At 36.5% G+C, this 17,872-nt stretch overlaps 1 protein-coding gene across 1 annotated transcript in view; it reads left to right on the forward strand.

Annotated features, from left to right (window-relative positions):
- LOC150101321 (uncharacterized) overlaps positions 1–17,872 on the forward strand; it is a 338,470-nt gene that overhangs the window by 295,251 nt on the left and 25,347 nt on the right. Inside the window, exon 11 of the mRNA XM_090400766.1 lies at positions 14,734–14,856. Within this exon, the coding sequence (XP_090256892.1) occupies positions 14,734–14,856 (123 nt within the window). The remainder of the gene's footprint in view (positions 1–14,733; positions 14,857–17,872) is intronic.

A 17,872-nucleotide genomic window follows, 5' to 3' on the forward strand; every position in this document is an offset into this window, starting at 1 on the left:
GTCATTTTTTTTTTTTTTGCAGCAGTTTGTAGCAAGTGTGTGCAAATGCATACTTCCAGGAATCAGCTCAACAGAGCTTATAAAACAAGTAAATATTTTGGCTGCTTAGGTACAGTTTTCAGTGAAGATGGCTAGTTAAATCTGAAAATAGACAACAGAATAAGCAAAGCTGGAATGGTATAGTTGAATTAAAGTTATATTGAATAAGAGGGAAATTAGCCAAAACACTAAGCTAGTAGTAAACTAGTGTTCAAACCAGTTTTAAGTTATAAATCTGAGAGTTTGGTTAGAAATAAAGCACTTGATCAAAGGTTAGGAACAACACATATGAGAATTCTTAAAAAAATTGGGGGCCCGAACAGATGGCATCGACGGCAGAATTATAATAAAAATTAAGACATTAGGAAAGAACTTGATATTGTTTACATTCAAGAATGTGTAAGGATTAGCAAAAAAGGTGTTTGATGCCAATATGGCAGGAAAGAGACCCAGAGGAGGACCAAAATCTAGATTGATTGATTCAGTCATCTTAGAAGAACAAAATGTTAGATACGACAATATTGCAGTGCTGACGAGTAATAGACTAATTTGGAGGAAAATTGTTGATAAGAGATTAATAATAATGTAAACACATCATGTAGTGCTGTCATAGTAGCCCGAACACACTGTGAAGGTACATATCAGGAAATTGACGATTATGATGATACTAAACTTTTAAATTATTGTCATTTACTTGCACTTATATAGCTACTCTAATTTTGCAGTAATGTAATGATAGTATGAAAATAATAATAGGCATGGTCTGAGCACATTTGAACATACCTTAAATTAATACAGACACTAACGTGGAGGTTGTATTACACATGCACTCAGACATCATCATCAACATCACTGTAATACTGATGATGATCATCATTAATTTCCTGATATGTATTCCTTCTAAAGTGTACAGGATATCATGACAGTGCTACTGTTATTTTTATTGTTATTTTCCTACCCTATATCGAGTCACAAGACTCATCATCATGGGAGGTCAGCACTAGTCAACACAAAGTGTATTGTACCACTCATTAAACTTGTCCACTATCTGTATGCTCACCACCCTCTCAGGCAAGGTATTCCGTACTCCTCCTCTTCCTACTACTACTACTACTCTTTGCAAAAAACTTCTTATCCTTTCACTCACCACCTCCTTTTGCAACTTCCATGGATGGTCCCTTATCCTTGCTTCTTCCCCTCATTCTACCATATGAAAAACCTCTTGAGTATTAACACGATAATAACCCTTCAATAACTTAAATGTCATGATATTCCTCCCCCTCCATCTTCTGTCTACCAATCTCTGCAGTCTGCATGCCTGAGTATGGCCTCATAATCAACATTGTACAGTTCTGATATAATTTTTGTTATCCATCTCTGCATCCTCTCCAAAGGTTACTTCATCCCCTTCAAATCCAAGTGACCAGATGTAGCCTGATGAACTTTATACAATGGGACAACCACACTTTTATCTCCCATGGTCAATGTCCTTCTCAACATTGTAGCAGTTCTCTAAGATGTCTTCACAGCCTTTGCAATATGTCTTTGAAACTTCAAATCTCTATCCACAATCACCCCAAGATCCTTTGCTTCCTCCACTTCTTCAGTATAACTTCCCCGAGTGAGTATGAAGGATCCCATCTGTGGATACCAACTTTTAAAACCTCATGTTTAGTTGCATTAACACGTTCATTGCCAAGCTGAAAATTGGAATTTCGTGCGGTGGCCAAATTTTCTTTTCACTTGATAGCGACGTCCACGCGATAACACGTGATCGACAAACAGGCAAGAACTCGCATCACGTGATATCGCGTGATTGGCACCGGATGTGCTCAGCTCATTAAACTCACATCCTTATTCATTTGTCCACCTTTTCAACTTATTCAAATCTTCTTGAAGAGCCAAAACATCAGCACCATTACAAATAACATTCTGAAGTTTCACATCATCTGCACACAACCGGACATTTCCCTGTAGCCCTGTGACAATATCATCGACATACAAATTGAACAGTAATGATCTGAGTACTGCACACTGTGGAACTTTACTTGTATGCTTCCTATTCCCTGATACTACTCCTCCAGACAGCCAAGCACCAATCCAATCCACTAACCTCATATCCAAACCCAAATGTTGCATCTTAAAAATAAACTTGCCATGTGGCACCCTGTCAAATGCTTTTGAAAAAAAAAAAAAAAAAAATGATGTGTGCCTCTTACCCTCATCCACTGCTCTTCATTCACTGATGTCATTTACGTTAGTTACCCGAGTCCCATCTCCATCCTGCAAAGTAATCCGTCCACAATCCTTTTTCCTCCTACTTGCCACAGCAAAAAAACTTGTTGGGATTCTCCTTGGATTGTAGTGCCAGTCTCCTCTCATTATCTAATTTTTCTCTCCTTAAAATACCAGTCACTTTCCTAGCTGAGCCCTGTACTCCTAATGCAATTGTTTTCCATTTTTCTATTTATATGTCTTTCATGATCACTTTTCTTCTACAATTCCCCCTTTTATTTCTCTTATCATCCATTTGATTGCTTTATCTTCTTAACTTCGAGTTTACAATCTGCCAATGCTCCTCCCATGCACTAATCACTTCTTTTCCTTGAAATTCTTTTATCCATTATACTACTGCAAGCTGGATTCTAAGTCTGTAATACTTGGCTGCCTTATTATTCCACATAAATTCATCTGCTTTGATACCTTTATGTGTCTTTTCATTCTCTAAGTCAGAACTACATGGTCACTCTCACCAGTTGGGGGGGGGGGGGAAGGATGCTATGGACAAATTCAAAATTCTTGATCTATATGTTCCCTCCACCACATGCTTCCTAAGACAGCTGTCCTTCAAGAAATTCATAAATTCAGTTCCCTTATTACTGCATGCTGTCTCCTCTGCTCAGTTTATATCACAATAGTTGAATTCCCCCCATAATGATTACTCGCTTTTCACTTTCCAGACTAATTTGCCTAAATATTTCCTACTCATCACCATCTATATTCCCTGGTCTATAGCAACATCCCAATAAATATCTTGTCTTATAAATGCCAATCTCACACTATATTACTCTCAAAGCCATTATTATTAATTCCACTGAGATTCTCCATCCTGAAAGGGCACAATTCATCTCTTATAATGACCAGCACCTCCACCACCATGTTCCCTCTCCTTATCGTTCCTATATATGCTATGCCCTTCAATTTCTATCCCCGTCAGAACATCCTCCTCAGTTAACCAAATTTCACTGCTACCAACAACCTTTGGAGAGATGGAGTCAATCAATGCCACAAACTCATTCCCTTTATTCTAAAGCTCCTAGCATTTTCATACAGGAAAACCAGTACATTGTCAGTATTCTTATAGCCATTATTATTCCCTTCATTCTTCACCTGGCTCAGTTATATAGTGTACAGCTTCTCATTTCTCAAGATATTATCCTCATATGAGGCCATCCCTGCTACATTCCACCTGTGCAATTCTAGTGCCCTGTCACTCACTTGCCCAGGAAACAACAGTTTCTCCAAATGCCTGCATCCTTCTGCATTGAAATATAATCCATCTCTTGCATACAACTCCCTTCTATCCTCAGATGTACTTCAGCATCCACATATTTCAGACCTCTTTTCTTACTTATTCTTGCTATAATTTCATTTGTTATCACTGCTCTTCTCCTCCATTCCACATGATTATACCAGGGCAATATGCTCACTGTCTTTCCTCAGACTTATTTCTGCTGCACTATCCTATGGACTTCTTCTTGTCTGGGTTGATGTGTGGGAAGGTGACTGATGAGTTTTTGAGTTGTTTTAAGATTATATCCATTTAGTATAGCTCAAAAAACCATCAGTCACCTTCCCACGCATCAACCCAGACAAGAAAAAGTCCATAGGATTCCCATACCTTACGTCAAAGGCATCTCCGAACATCTTTCAAAAATTATGAAGAAATACAATTTTGACACTACTTACAAACCTATCAACCAAATCTATAACTTGTTACCTTCTCCTAAGGACAAACTCTCACCTCTGATGTTACCTGGAGTTTATGAGATCCCATGCTCCTGCAAATTGTCTTACTTTGGTCAGACAGGTAGGTCTGTTCAGAAACGCATCTTGGAACATCAAGACCACATTCGTCTTTTCAAACTGGAGAAATCTGGTCTCTCCCAACACAGAGATGAAAATCCAAACCATAGGATCCACTGGGAGAAGTCGAAACTTTTACACATATCTTTATATAAACATGAACGTTTATATAAAGAAAGTGTTGACGCCTTACTACATAGATCAAATTTAAACCGCAACGACGTTCTTACTATTCCTAAATTATGGGAAATTGTCATACAAAATTGTGCAAAATAATCTTTATATATGTTTCTTTTTTCTTTTTCCCCCAGGTATATTTAATTTACTTCTATAACATATTACTGCATGCATATTGAGATTTCATTGTAATCATGAGCCCTAACTGTGTTATTCCTAGTACTGTTTGAACTATTGTACTGATAATGTCCCAAGATACTTCGGATGAAATATTTACAAATTAAATAGTTATCACTGTGGTTAGTATATGTGTTTTTTTAGTGATAATGCGGTTTGAAGCTATTTACACTGCCTGCACTCACAACACACTCAGACAATGTATGTGTTCGTGACTGAACTGTGTATTGAACTGTTTGTGACTCACACTCACAAACAGTTCAATATGTAAAAAATCTACTCCTCTCTTCTTCACCACATCTTTATACAACTTCCAGGGATGGCCTCTCATTCTTCCTATCTTAACATTCACTCATTTTATCCTTTCTTCTGTATTAATCTGTTAGAATCCCCTAACTAATTTGAAGGTCTCTATCATTTTTACTCCTATCTGCCAACCTCTGTAATTCACATTCTCTCAAATGCTCTTCATAGTCAACGCTCCAGATCCTGATATCACTTTGATTATTCATCTTTGGACCCTTTCTAGTGTTTCCACATCACAGTGAAAACTGGGTGATCAATTCTGACCAATGCCTTATATAGAGGCACCACCTCCTTATCATAGCAGCTATACGATATGCAGTCTTGGCAACACATGCAATGTGCTCTCAGAACTTCCATCCAGTATCCACCATCACTCCATGATCCCAAATCTCATCCACTTCCTAAAGTACAGCTCCACCAATACAGTACATAGTCTTATATCTCTGTATCCCAAAGTGTAATACCTTACATTTATTAACATTAAAACTGTAACCTCACTCATTTGTCCAAGCTAAAAGTCTACTCAAATCTTCCTGTAGAGAATTAACATCAGCACTACTCCTGATAATTCTACCTAACTTTGCATCACTGGCAAACATTTGAAGATCCCCATTCAAGCCACATGCCAAGAACAGAACCCTGAGGCTCACCTTCCTTTTCTGTGACATGGCCCCATCATATTCAAATCTATTCCTATCACCTGCAGCTTGTACACCAACTTATCATGTGACAATCTATCAAATGCTTTTGAAAAAGTCCAAGAATATCACTGTATATCATTCTCCCTTATCCAACACATTCGTCACCTTATCATAAAACATAAGCAGATTGCTAAAAACAGACCTCACCTTCACAAATCCATGCTGACCATCACAGAGAATCTTATGTTCATCAATCCTATCATTTATTCTATTTCTAACAAATTTTTCCAACACTTTGATCATAATGACAGATATACAGACTAGTCTATAATTGGAAACTTCTATTCTCGAACCATGCTTGTGGAAAGATATTATTTTGCCTTTTATTATTTTTAAGGCTATTTTGCCTGCTTTTGTTTAGGAGTGCCTCCTTTTTTTTATGTCATTGGCTTTTACTCAAGAATTCTTAGGACATTGCAGATGTAGTTTTAGAGACAAATATATGTAGCATAATAGAAGAAAAAAGGCATGCGCGATTCTATTATGCTACATATATTTGTCTCTAAAACTACATCTGCAATGTCCTAAGAATTCTTGAGTAAAAAGCCAATGACATAAAAAAAAAAAGGGGGCACTCCTAAACAAAAGCAGGCAAAATAGCTGTAAAAATAATAGTTTTTAAGAGGAGTAACATGGGAGTTTTTCCAGAAAAAATACCTATTATTTTATCTTCTTTTTACTCCTTAAGAACCTTCCTCACTGCTACACTTTCATTAACATTTCATATCCCCCTTTTACACATTCTTTAAAAATGTTTGGTGATATGTCATCCATTCCCACAGCCTTATTAACATCTAACTTGAGTAACACTTGACACACATCTGATTCTTTCACCTTTAATTTTACTAATTCTTGCCTCCTTTCTACATGTTGCAGAGCATCATTCACACAACTATGATATACACTGATGAAGTGTTTGTTAAATAATTCCACTATATCATTTGCTATGGTTACTCTGCTAGCATAACTATCCAACAGCATCAAATATTATTATTATTAAGAGAGATCTCCAGGGAGTCAGGGACTCATCGAGGGAGGCAACATACTACACACACACCAGCTATCATACTTATTCTTGTATTCATTCACACTGCTTGTACTCACAACATCCAATGGTAATCCATGCCAATTACACACTACCCTATGAGAGAAAAATCTAGCCCTCTTGTCCTTTCCCCACCCTCCATAAATTGAAATCCTGTTATGACCCTTTCAGAAATCTGTAAGTCTTGATCATATCACCCCTCTTTCTCCTGTTTCTAGTGTCTGCAGTCTACAAATTCTCAATCTGTCTTCATAATCAGTATTCCATAATCTGGATATCATTTTTTAACAATCTCCTTTGCACTCTCTCCATTATATCAAAATCACAACAGAAACAGGAGACCAGACCTGTGCACAATAGTCCAAGTGAGGTCTTATCAAGGCCTTGTAAAGAGGCAAAATGACATCCTTATCTTTACATATGAATGTTGGTAGATTGCTCCACCTTTGCAACGAGTTTCCCTGGTGTTGTACCACCTTACCCTAGTCCTGAAGATATCAGGCGCAAACTTTGTTTGCTCACACTTGGATAAAGGATTAAACTAATTTTATTATACTCTAGCCAAGTGAAAAATAAACTTTCAACATCTTTCTCTAAATCCAGAGTAATTTATTAAAAAAAGGGTTGCACACCATTTGGCATCTCCTATAGGTAGAGATGACCTGCTAATGCTTCTGCCTGGTATCTCCACTTGGGCCTGGCTCCCACTGAAGAGACCTCAATAAAGGTCGAAACTAGTCTGGGTAGTGGCCCTTCCCTTAATGCATAACAATAGACATATCCACAAGGAGATGTGTTTTGCATTATAGGAGATACTGAGATGTAGGAGAGTTGGTAGCTTGCTCCACCTTTGCAACGAGTTTCCCTGGTGTTGTACCACCTTACCCTAGTCCTGAAGATACTTTCAGGCACAAACTTTGTTTGCTCACACTTGGATAAAGGATTAAACTAATTTTATTGTGAATGTTCATTTCTTCATTGAAATTATCCTTTGAGTTGCATTTGCAATCTTTGTTACATGGCCCTGAACTCCAACTTCCTATCTACTAACACTCCAAGATCCCTAGCCTTGTCAGTTTCTTCTAGCATAATCCCACCAATATAATATAACATTGGATATCTAATCACTTATAAACTTAAATATGCAAAGATACTTATAAGTAAAATGTATGGTTCTTCTTCTTGAAAACATCATTTCAGAAAGTACAGTAAATCGCATGGTATACTTGTATAGAATATTATTACTTAAGTTGTTCATGAGCTACTTGGATACTATTTTTATATGAGTCCAGCTTACATAAGGTTGCAAAACTACCACATATTAGTACCAAAAGTGTACTGTGAGTTAGATAATATAAAAATTCTGTTCTAGACTACAAACACAGAGGTTTTTAAAGCTACTTTAAGGCTCTAGTAAGCAGAGTGATGGTCTAACTAACTAGGCCAGCAGTCACTTTTATATTTGCACGTATTGTTAACGATCTTTTATATTCTTACTTATTGGAAATATAGTAAAATATTCAAGTACTTCAATATCAGCTGTCTATACGGTGATGCTTTAGAAAACACAGCAAAGTCTTACACTATGACAAACTACCAAAAAAAAAATAAATAAATAAATAAAATCCTGATCAAATTCCTATAATTCACAATTACATTATCAAAGGAAATTAACTATAGCAAACTATCCACTATCACAAATTCTGTCCTTATTTGTTTTTTTATAGTGAGCCATCAGTTTTCATTTTACAAAATATACCGGCCTGGTTCGCTGAGTGGTTAATGTATTCACTTTCTAGCCAAAAGGCTGCGGGTTCGAATCCCGCCATGGGTATGGATGTTTGTGATTGTCTGTAAAAATACTAGTGGTGGTGGGCAGTAGATGGCGGCATAGATGATGGTAGTTGGTGGAATGAGTGGTGAAGACGGAGAGTTATAGAGTAGGTACCTTCCCTCGATGAGTCTTTGGATTCCTTGGAGGTGTCATGTAATAATAATAATAGTTAATGTTTTTTTTCCCATTGAACAATATTTAATTAAGCTTATATTTTAGCATACTTATAACAGAATTCTGATATGCTGGAGAGAAAAGTTCCATTTTTAAATTCCCTAAAATAGATGGCATCTACCTGAAAAATCCTTGTTGAACAGTGAAACAGTTGACAGGAGATATAATAAATTCTTAATTTTGCTGGAATATCATAGTATTGCTTATGCACCTTCCCCTTAAGTAGGATACATGCTAAGAAATGACGATGATTTTTCACACCTGTATGCTGAGAAGCTTTGCAAGACTTGTCACTTAAAACTATCATATAAGAATTTACCTTCAAGTTTAAAAGCAAATTATAATAATCTCTAGTGTTACCTTCAAACATTTATACAATGAAAATTCATTTATGAGATCAGTGATTATTATAGCAAATAACTATAAAATAATACAGTTAAATAAAATTTAAAATGCCAAAGTAAAGTAAAGTAAAGACTTATTATTTAGGTATGAAGTACAGTAATCTCTCGATTCATGCATCCCCGATTAGTGCGTCATTTTTTTTTTGATACCCAAATTCGATTAGTGTGCCTATATACATCTTAAAAATAAATGTTACAGATTTTAAAAATTTTCTATCTATACATTTTTATGGCTAACTATTTTAAAAAATCACTCACCAAAATGAAATAATTTAGTTACCGATTTAAAACATTTTACAAAGTTATTTTTAATGGCATACTACACTACTTCCATGTATACTATGTTCCAAATTTTTACCTCCTAAATTTATGTCGTCTGCTATAGTACACTCACAGATTCAAAACCCTTTGACACTTCGAAAAGGAGAATCCATTCCGATAATAGGGTAATCAATTCATCTTCTGGTATGAGTTGTTTATTATTACACATCAGAAAATTAACTTCTCTTTTATGATCATTGTGGTTTTTAAAGTGGTAACTATTTTGCTTGTAACAGTTGGGAAATTTTATCTATAAAGCACGTGATTTTGGGGGTTGGCGACCAATTCGTACGTCCTTCATTTCTTTCTCCCCTTTAATGATAACGTCCAAGAGTTAATTAAATCTCATTCTGAAGAATTGAGTGATTCTGACCTGCTAAATTTAGATGCACAGCAGGAAGATCCTGAAGAATATGAAGAAAATTTAACCACTGATAGTCAGCCAAAAGAGATTTCACAGAAACAATTTGAAAATACTTTTTCGTACAATTGAAGTTTTTAAGCAGCAATGCTTAGAGACTGACCCTGATGAAGAGAGAAACAGTAAAATTTGCAGAAGAGTAGAAGAGTCAATAGGGCCATACCATCGGTTGTATGAAGAAAAAGAAACAAAATGCCCGCCAAACTATGTTAGCTCAATTGTTTGTTAAGAAGTAGAATAATAAATTTATATTCTGTATATGTTTTATTGTCTTTCAGCTTCATGGTTTCCCTTTAACTAGACCCTGAGACATACCCTAATTCTTTTATAAAAAAAAAAAAAAAATTAAGGGTCAAAAAAGAAATCTGAGGAATGAATTATACATTTTCCCATAGGTTATTATATTCAATTAGTGCGTTTTTGATTAACGTGCCTGCTTTAAAGAACGCATTACGCGCACTATCGAGGGATTGCTGTATATACAACTAAACACATAGATGACTAAGTTATGTATTCAGCATAAACTACACTAAATTTAGTTCAATAAAATAATTTTTAAATAGCTGTATTTTCAAAGAAGCAAATCATGTCAAATTAAAAACACTGAGTGAATATTTTTGATTATCTTTAGCTTTGGGATTGAGACATAATTGTGGTGATGTTGGGCAGTAGGTTGAATGAAAAATATTCTCACCACCCTTAATGTTATTATTACATGCCTGAAGTAATTGTGGATTATTTTTTTATACCTTAAAAAGTTCATCTAATGAGAAAAGAGGGCTACATTGAAGTTTTCAAGAATTTTATTTCTGGAATTAATCTAAATACTACATTATGTGTGAAACAAAACTGTTTGCAGAAGAACAAAATAGTACAGAAACATCTTATGTACAGATGAAGTGCTGTGCTACTTGGAAAATGATATGTGAATAATGTGATTGGTTTGGAAACCCATCATGCTCTCTCTCACACCTTATATGATATGAAAGTGACTATATAGTATGGCTTAACAATCGTTCAGGATCAGGCCATTGCTTCATGGAATTCGCAACCCGTGATCCCACCTGTGGTCCCATTCTGCAGTACAGGTAGACTACATTTCATTATAGAAACAGCAAATGTTAAATGTTGTAATAGATTTCACAGTATGATATGAACACAGACGGATAATAAAATAACTATTAACTTAAAAACTAATATTTTGCTGGTATTATATCCAGCATCTTCAGAGCACACAACACAAAGTTTGTTACAAATGCAAGACAACCACAATCTGGTGTAACAGTGGGGCTAGTATAAGTAATTGTAGCGTGCAACACAAGACTAAAGTCCTAATATAGTGCAATCTAGGTTCAAAAAAAAAAAGTTCAAAGTTTTGAAATAGTAGTCCAAATGATAGTCTTAGAAAGTTTGAAAAAATAAGGGATATCCAAAGCATGGTCTGCCAGACCCAACTTGCCATAGCTAAAGTGTTGGATATATTTTTTGTGTTCACTGAGGCGGATGTCCACAGTTCTTCCTGTCTGTCCGTAGTAGGCTTGATGGCAAGAACAGGACACTTCATAGACTCCTGGATGTGATAAAGGAGTGCATTTGTCCTTAGGTGAACAGATGAGAGTTGCTAATTTTATATAAAGTTTAAATACTGTGCATAGTTGGTGTTTGTTAAGCACCCTACATATCTTTTCAGATGTGCCTTTAATGTATGGGATGGTGATAGTTTTGTTGTAGTCTTCTGTGGTACATAGAGGGGATTTCTGGGTAGCATTTAGTATGTTAATCTTATGGGGATTATAACCATTGGTTAAGAAGGTGTGACGTAGGTGAGAAAGTTCAGCAGTGAGAGCAATGTCATTGGAACAGATTGCTCTAACTCTATGGGTTAGTGTTTTTAATATACCATATTGTTGAGAAGGGTGATGGTGTGATTGTTTGTGTATCTCCCTGTATGTGTGGGTTTTCTATAAACCGAAAATGATAGGGAACCTTCTGGAAGACGTGTGATCAGTGTGTCCAGGAAGGGCAGGCAGTCATTGGCTTCTAGTTCCATCGTAAAGTGGATTTTATGGTGCTGGCTATTTAATGCACTAAAAATGTATTCAATGTGTCTGGGCCATGTGGCCAAATAGCAAACACATCATCAACATAACGTAGCCAGAGACTAGGTTTGAGAGTGGCTGTGTTGATAGCTAATTTTTCCAGATGTTCTATGTAGAAGTTGGCTAAGGGGGAAGAAAGGGGTGAACCCATAGCTGTCCCATCTAATTGTTTGTATATTTTCCCTTTCCATGTAAAATAACCTGCCTGTACTGTGAATTTAAATAGCTGAAATATATCTGGGGGAAATTGTGAATTTAGTAAGTTAAGTGTTTCAATCAGTGGTACATAGTGAATAATGAGGTGATATCAAAACTCATCATTAGGTCTGAACAATTTTAAACTTTTGTTAAAAATTCTACCCACCTAAAAAGTATTTTAGGTGGGTAGAATTTTTAACAAAAGAGGGAGAATTGTTTGTGTAAGTGGTTAGTAATTTGGCTAAATATCTAGCTAGTTTATATGTAGGACTGTTTATACTATCTACAATAGGACACAAAGGTGTACCTTGTTTGTGTATTTTAGGAGCACCATATGTTCTGGGTATTTTAACATGCAAGGGTTTGAGTTTTTTGACAATTTCTTTTGGCTAGGAAGTGATTTTGTTCAGTAACTTGCACACCTTATTCTTTTGTGAGTTGGTGGGATTTCGACTATGATTTGATATGTAGACCGGTCTTGGAGCAGTGCATGCATTTTGCTTTCATATTCTGTTGTATCCATTACTACAGTGGCATTTCCTTTGTCTGATTTGGTTCTTGTAATGTGGTTATTATTGCTATTATTTCTTTATGTGGAATATTATTTTTGGGAGGCTTAGAATGGATAAGGATATTGGCTACGTCTAACCTAATATTATTGGCTATAGCTGGAGGCAAGTGGTAAATCGTGCGTTCAACAGAAGCCATTATTTTGGTTTTAGGCACATCTTTAGGAGTAACGGCAAAATTGTGTCCAAGACTTAATGCACTCGTGGCCTCTTTGGATAAGGTTGGCGATGATATGTTCACAACGACGCCATCTTGATGAAATTGTGGCTGCTGCATAACATTGCGTTGCTGGAGGATTTCAAATTTTTTCCAATGTCAGTTTTTAACTTTACCAAATTCTTTATTGGCTGTCGAGTCGGAGATTCTATCCAAGATATCCCATAACTCCGGGTTTAAAATGTCAGATAATATATCACGTAGTACACTGATGGAGGAATTTATTTTTGAAAGTTCTTGGCGAGTAGCATATACCTGTTCTTGTAATAGTGCTAAACTCGCTCTTTTATAAATACGTTGGGCTTTGGCCAAGTGAAACTTGTTCCTAATTTTTATACAGTTTGGTATCAAATTGGTATCTTGGCACCTTTTTAAGAAGGCTAACCTGTTCAGTTGCCGTGCCAATTTTACTTTCCACTAACTGTATTGTCGTGCCTTACGTACGATGTTATCTCCGTGAAGAATATTTATACGCGAAATACGTGAAATCTATTACAACATGTCTGATGAACACATAAGCCTATCCACGCATAGCAAATGTTAAAGATCACAGTTTTCATCTAAGCTGGGCTATTGGAACTTGGATAGGTGAAATAGATCTCTCTCTCTCTCTCTGAGCATTCTGGTGAAAGTGTAATTTACCACTGTTTTCACATGCAAGGCTGTCTCCATTTCACAAGTTCTCTCTGCACATGCTTCTGCACAGCCCCGGATCATCAGAGTTAAATGCTCTCTTATATTGCAGATGATGGAAGCTCATAAATAAGAGCATATCTGTGTGCTTGTATGTTACATCTGAATCCTAACAATTTTTTTAAAGTTATTATCCTGGGATTTGGGAATGTTAGTGGATAGGGGATAAATTTTAGAGGGCATATTGCAAAAGTGGCTGAAGCAGCTCATCGGATTACTTGGCTACTGAAAAATACCCTTATGAGGAGAGAGAAGCAGGTTATACCTCTTTATAGAGCCTTGGTAAGACCTCATCTTGACTATTGTGCACAGAGCTGGTTACCTGGGTTTCTTGGGAAGGAGGAGGTGGAGAGGATCCACAGGCAAGTGACCAAGATGGTAGCAGGTCTATGGAATGAATCTTATGAGGACGAGTTGAAGATTTGTGGGTTACAGAAATTGGTTGAAAGGTGGAAAAGGGGTGACATGATTGAAACATTCAAATTACTGAAAGGTATATTATTATTATTGTCACCTCCAGGGAGTCCAAAGACTCATTGAGTTAGGGCACCTACTCTACGACTCGGTTTTCACCACTCACAATCCACCATCTGACCGTAACTACACCAACGCCATCTACCGCCAAGCACTACCACTAGTATTTCCACAGACAATCACAAACATCCATGCCCACAGCAGGATTTGAACCCGCAGCCTTTTGGCTGGAGAGTGGATACACTAACCACTGTCAGCCAGGCTGGCAAAAAAGGCTTAGAAAAATTTCCTCTAGTCAGCGATTAGATTTGAACCACCAAGTAAAGTGCAAACGCCACTTCTACTGAGCTACACAGGCTCTCAAATCTTTTTACATGATTAATACAAGGAAATTTTTCAGAACAGATCTGGTGATGGGAGAATTGGGAGCCACCATTGGAAACTGAGCAAGAGTGTCATTAGCAGGGGTGTCAGAACTATATTTTTTGCTTGGAGAGTGGTAAATGAGTGGAAGAGGTTGCCAGAGTGTGTTATGGGTACCATGCCTGTGAATGAGTTCAAATGTTGGATAGTGCTTGGCATGATGTTTAGGGCCTTGCTTAATGAGTCTAATGACCCCACAGAGTAGCCTATAATAATAATAATCCTGTGTAATGAATATTATCCAGTAATGTTATCGCATTTTTCATGCATTAATTGAAATCAGTTGTCTAAATTAACTGTATCTAAAATAATACTGTTGAAATTACTATTACTATATTATGATATATTTTTTATTTATTTTATTTTTTTGAAAAGATGCTGTCCAGTTAGAAAAGAGTACATCAAGACGTCAATTATCTGCTCCTGAATATTTGGAAAAAAGAAAACAAGAGCGAAGAAAATCGGAAAGTAGTTTAAAAGCTTTCAAAATTAAGAAAGGTGACTGTCAGCTTTACATCAAAATTAATCATTTCATATGGCATGCAAACTAGTGATAAATTGTATTCAGGAATATAATCATGTTATTTTAGTAGGGTTAGAAAATCTAAAGAGTCAACCTAACTTTCATAATTAGGTATTTACTAAAATAAAGAGCCAAAAAGCTTCAGTTTGGCAATGCAAAATTATATAAATCAAGCGAATATTAAATCCAGCATTATTTCAAAGCTGAATGTAGAAACTATGAAAGTTTTGTAAAAAAGTTGACCAGAGAACTTACGGGAATACACTTGTTGGCATTTATGAGTTGCCCTGGCGCGCAGACCACATAGAAGACGTGATTGGTTGCCCAAGCGTCTATATATTTACCTTTTATTGGTCCATTTTGATAACGTTTCACTGGCCTGACAGCTGTTTTGAACTGGTTAGTTCTCCTCCTTAGTACTGAACAAGAGTTTTTGCTCTCTTAAGGTTTCTGCTTGGTCTCTGAGATATCCACTTGATTTATATAATTTTGCATAACTGAACTGAAGCCTTTCGGCTTTTTATTTTAGTAAATACTTTACACACTTACTGAGAATTCGCTTATGAGAAATACAGCTCTCCAACACTTCGAGTTCCTTAATTCTTTAACAAGAGTTTTTGCTCTGTTAAGGTTTCTGCCTAGTCTCTGAGGAGAACCAACCAGTTCGAAACAGCTGTCAGGCCAGTGAAACCTTATCATAATGGACCAATAAAAGGTGAATATATGGATGCTTGAGCAACCAGTCATATTTTCTATATGATCTGCCCTAAGGCAACTCATATAAATGCCAGCAAGTGTATTCCCATAAGCTCTCTGGTCAACATTTTTATGAAACTTTCATAGTTTCTACATTCAGCTTTGAAATAACTGGATTTAACAACCGCTTGATTTATATAATTTTGCATCGCTGAACTGAAGCAAGCTCTTTGGCTCTTTATTTTAGTAAATATTATGAAAGTTAGGTTGACTCTTTAGATTTTGTAACTAGTGACTTGGAAGATTTGGGAGCTTCTCTTTATTGGCATCCAATGTATATGCTGTCTTGATAGGTTCTACTAGTACTCCTGTTCTCTTGACAAAAGTTCCTAGGGGGGAATAGGTAGTAATGTGAATGTTCAGAACTTTCACGTTTCTGGCAGGATTTGGTAGATTGTCTGGCAATAGCCCAATCTCTAAACTGTTAAAACATATAGCCTTCAGACAATTTGCCACCCAAATAAGCCACAGTGCAGACTTTCTGCAGCCATGGATAGTTCACAATTTTGACAAAATTTGGCATGCCTATTGTGAAGGTGATTTACCAGATGATCAGTTAGGATCTTCACTTGAGATACTCTTTTTGTGTTACCAATTCTATTTCATTTTGAGAATGTCTGGATAAGGATTTCATCACAGCTTTCTATATATTCCATTGGAAATATCACAATTTTTACTGTTCTCACCTAGCTTTCTAGCATTCTAGCAATGAAATTTCAGTTACAAAATTTTATGTTCCAAGGTACCACCAGGAATAATGGTGGTACCTTGGAACATAAAATTTTGTAACTGAAGTTTCATTCAGCAGGTACTAGACATGTGCTGATACTGAGGGTTAAATCAATGAAGAAGTCATATTTTCCCATATACAAATAGCGAAATGGTTAACTGTTCTGGCAAGATAGATTGATTGGACCTGTGGACCTTTGTTGGATTTGCAGCAATATTTATGGATTAAAGAATATCATTGAGCACTTGGCTCATCCATTGTGGGCCAATGAGTCTTTTTCTTTTTTTTTTTCTTTTCCTTTCTTTTCTGAGATATTTGTTTTAGTCTACTGCTAGGTGGCAGATGGTAATGGTCTTGTATTATTACTGAACCTTGGCTCAACCAATTTCTGCTTATGGCAGTGGGTTTTAAAAACTTACCTGTTCAGTATGGTTTTGGGATACTTGTGATCGGCAGGGTCATGCTCACTGTAGTTTACCACTTAGTGGGTTAGGGTGGATAGCAGCATTCACAAAGAATTTTGCAGCCTTTTCATGTAGGAAAGTTTTGATCTCAGGGATATTGGCTTCTTGCTAAAGCAGTATGTTTCTTACAAACCACAGTGCATTAAAATGCTATTCATAAACATTTATTTTGAATTATCTGTAGTTTGGTAACATTTGAATCTGCTGTGTGACTATGCAGGTGAGCCATACATCAGGAGTGGTCTGATCAGCATTCTGTATAGCAGCAATTTAAGTTCTATGCTGAGCTACCTATGACAATTCAGTAACAGGTATAGCTTCCCCATTGCTCTATTTGCTTTTGAGCAGACATGATTGATATGAGTTGTAAAGTGAAACCCTTTATCTAGCAGCACCCATCCCTAAGTATTTAGATACTGGTTGCCATGGAATGGAGGTATCAAACACAATAACTTGCCCTCTGGGGACACTTGTTTTCTTGTGAATACACTGCAGTGCTCTTGTCTACATTAACATCAATTCACCATTTTTTAAACCATTATTCTAGTACTGATACTATGTGTTGGTTTTTTGGTTGCCAATCTAAGTTGCAAGGAGCAGACTATTATTGCAGTATCATATGCATATAGGGCCATCCATTGTGGTGTCAACTACGTGCATGATGTTAGCCATGTAGATAGCAAAGAGCAGAGGTAATAGCAGGGAGTGCTTGGTTATGCCTCCAGTGATGCTGCATTCAGATAATCTAATTCCCTGTGGCTTTCAGATTTTGCAATCACTGAGGTATGATTTGATAAGTTTGACCAGTACTAGTGGGAATTTGGTCTGCAGGAGTTTGAAAAGAATCCCATTGTGCCATATTTTGTCAAATGCTTTGGGAAGATCCAGAAAGGTCATCCTTGTTTGCTGCTTCCAGTTGAATCCTATGTTGATGTTTCTCCTGACCCTGAGAACTTGTTCTGAGGAGTGGTTCTTCTGTAATCCAAATTGCTCATCGGGAATGAGATTTAGTTCTTTAGTCACTTTCTCCAATCTTATTAG

The sequence above is a fragment of the Typopeltis vanoorti genome, chromosome 11, assembly GCF_054136105.1.
Source record: "Typopeltis vanoorti isolate ZY-2024b chromosome 11, IOZ_Tvanoo_1.0, whole genome shotgun sequence".
NCBI lineage: Eukaryota > Metazoa > Arthropoda > Arachnida > Uropygi > Thelyphonidae > Typopeltis > Typopeltis vanoorti.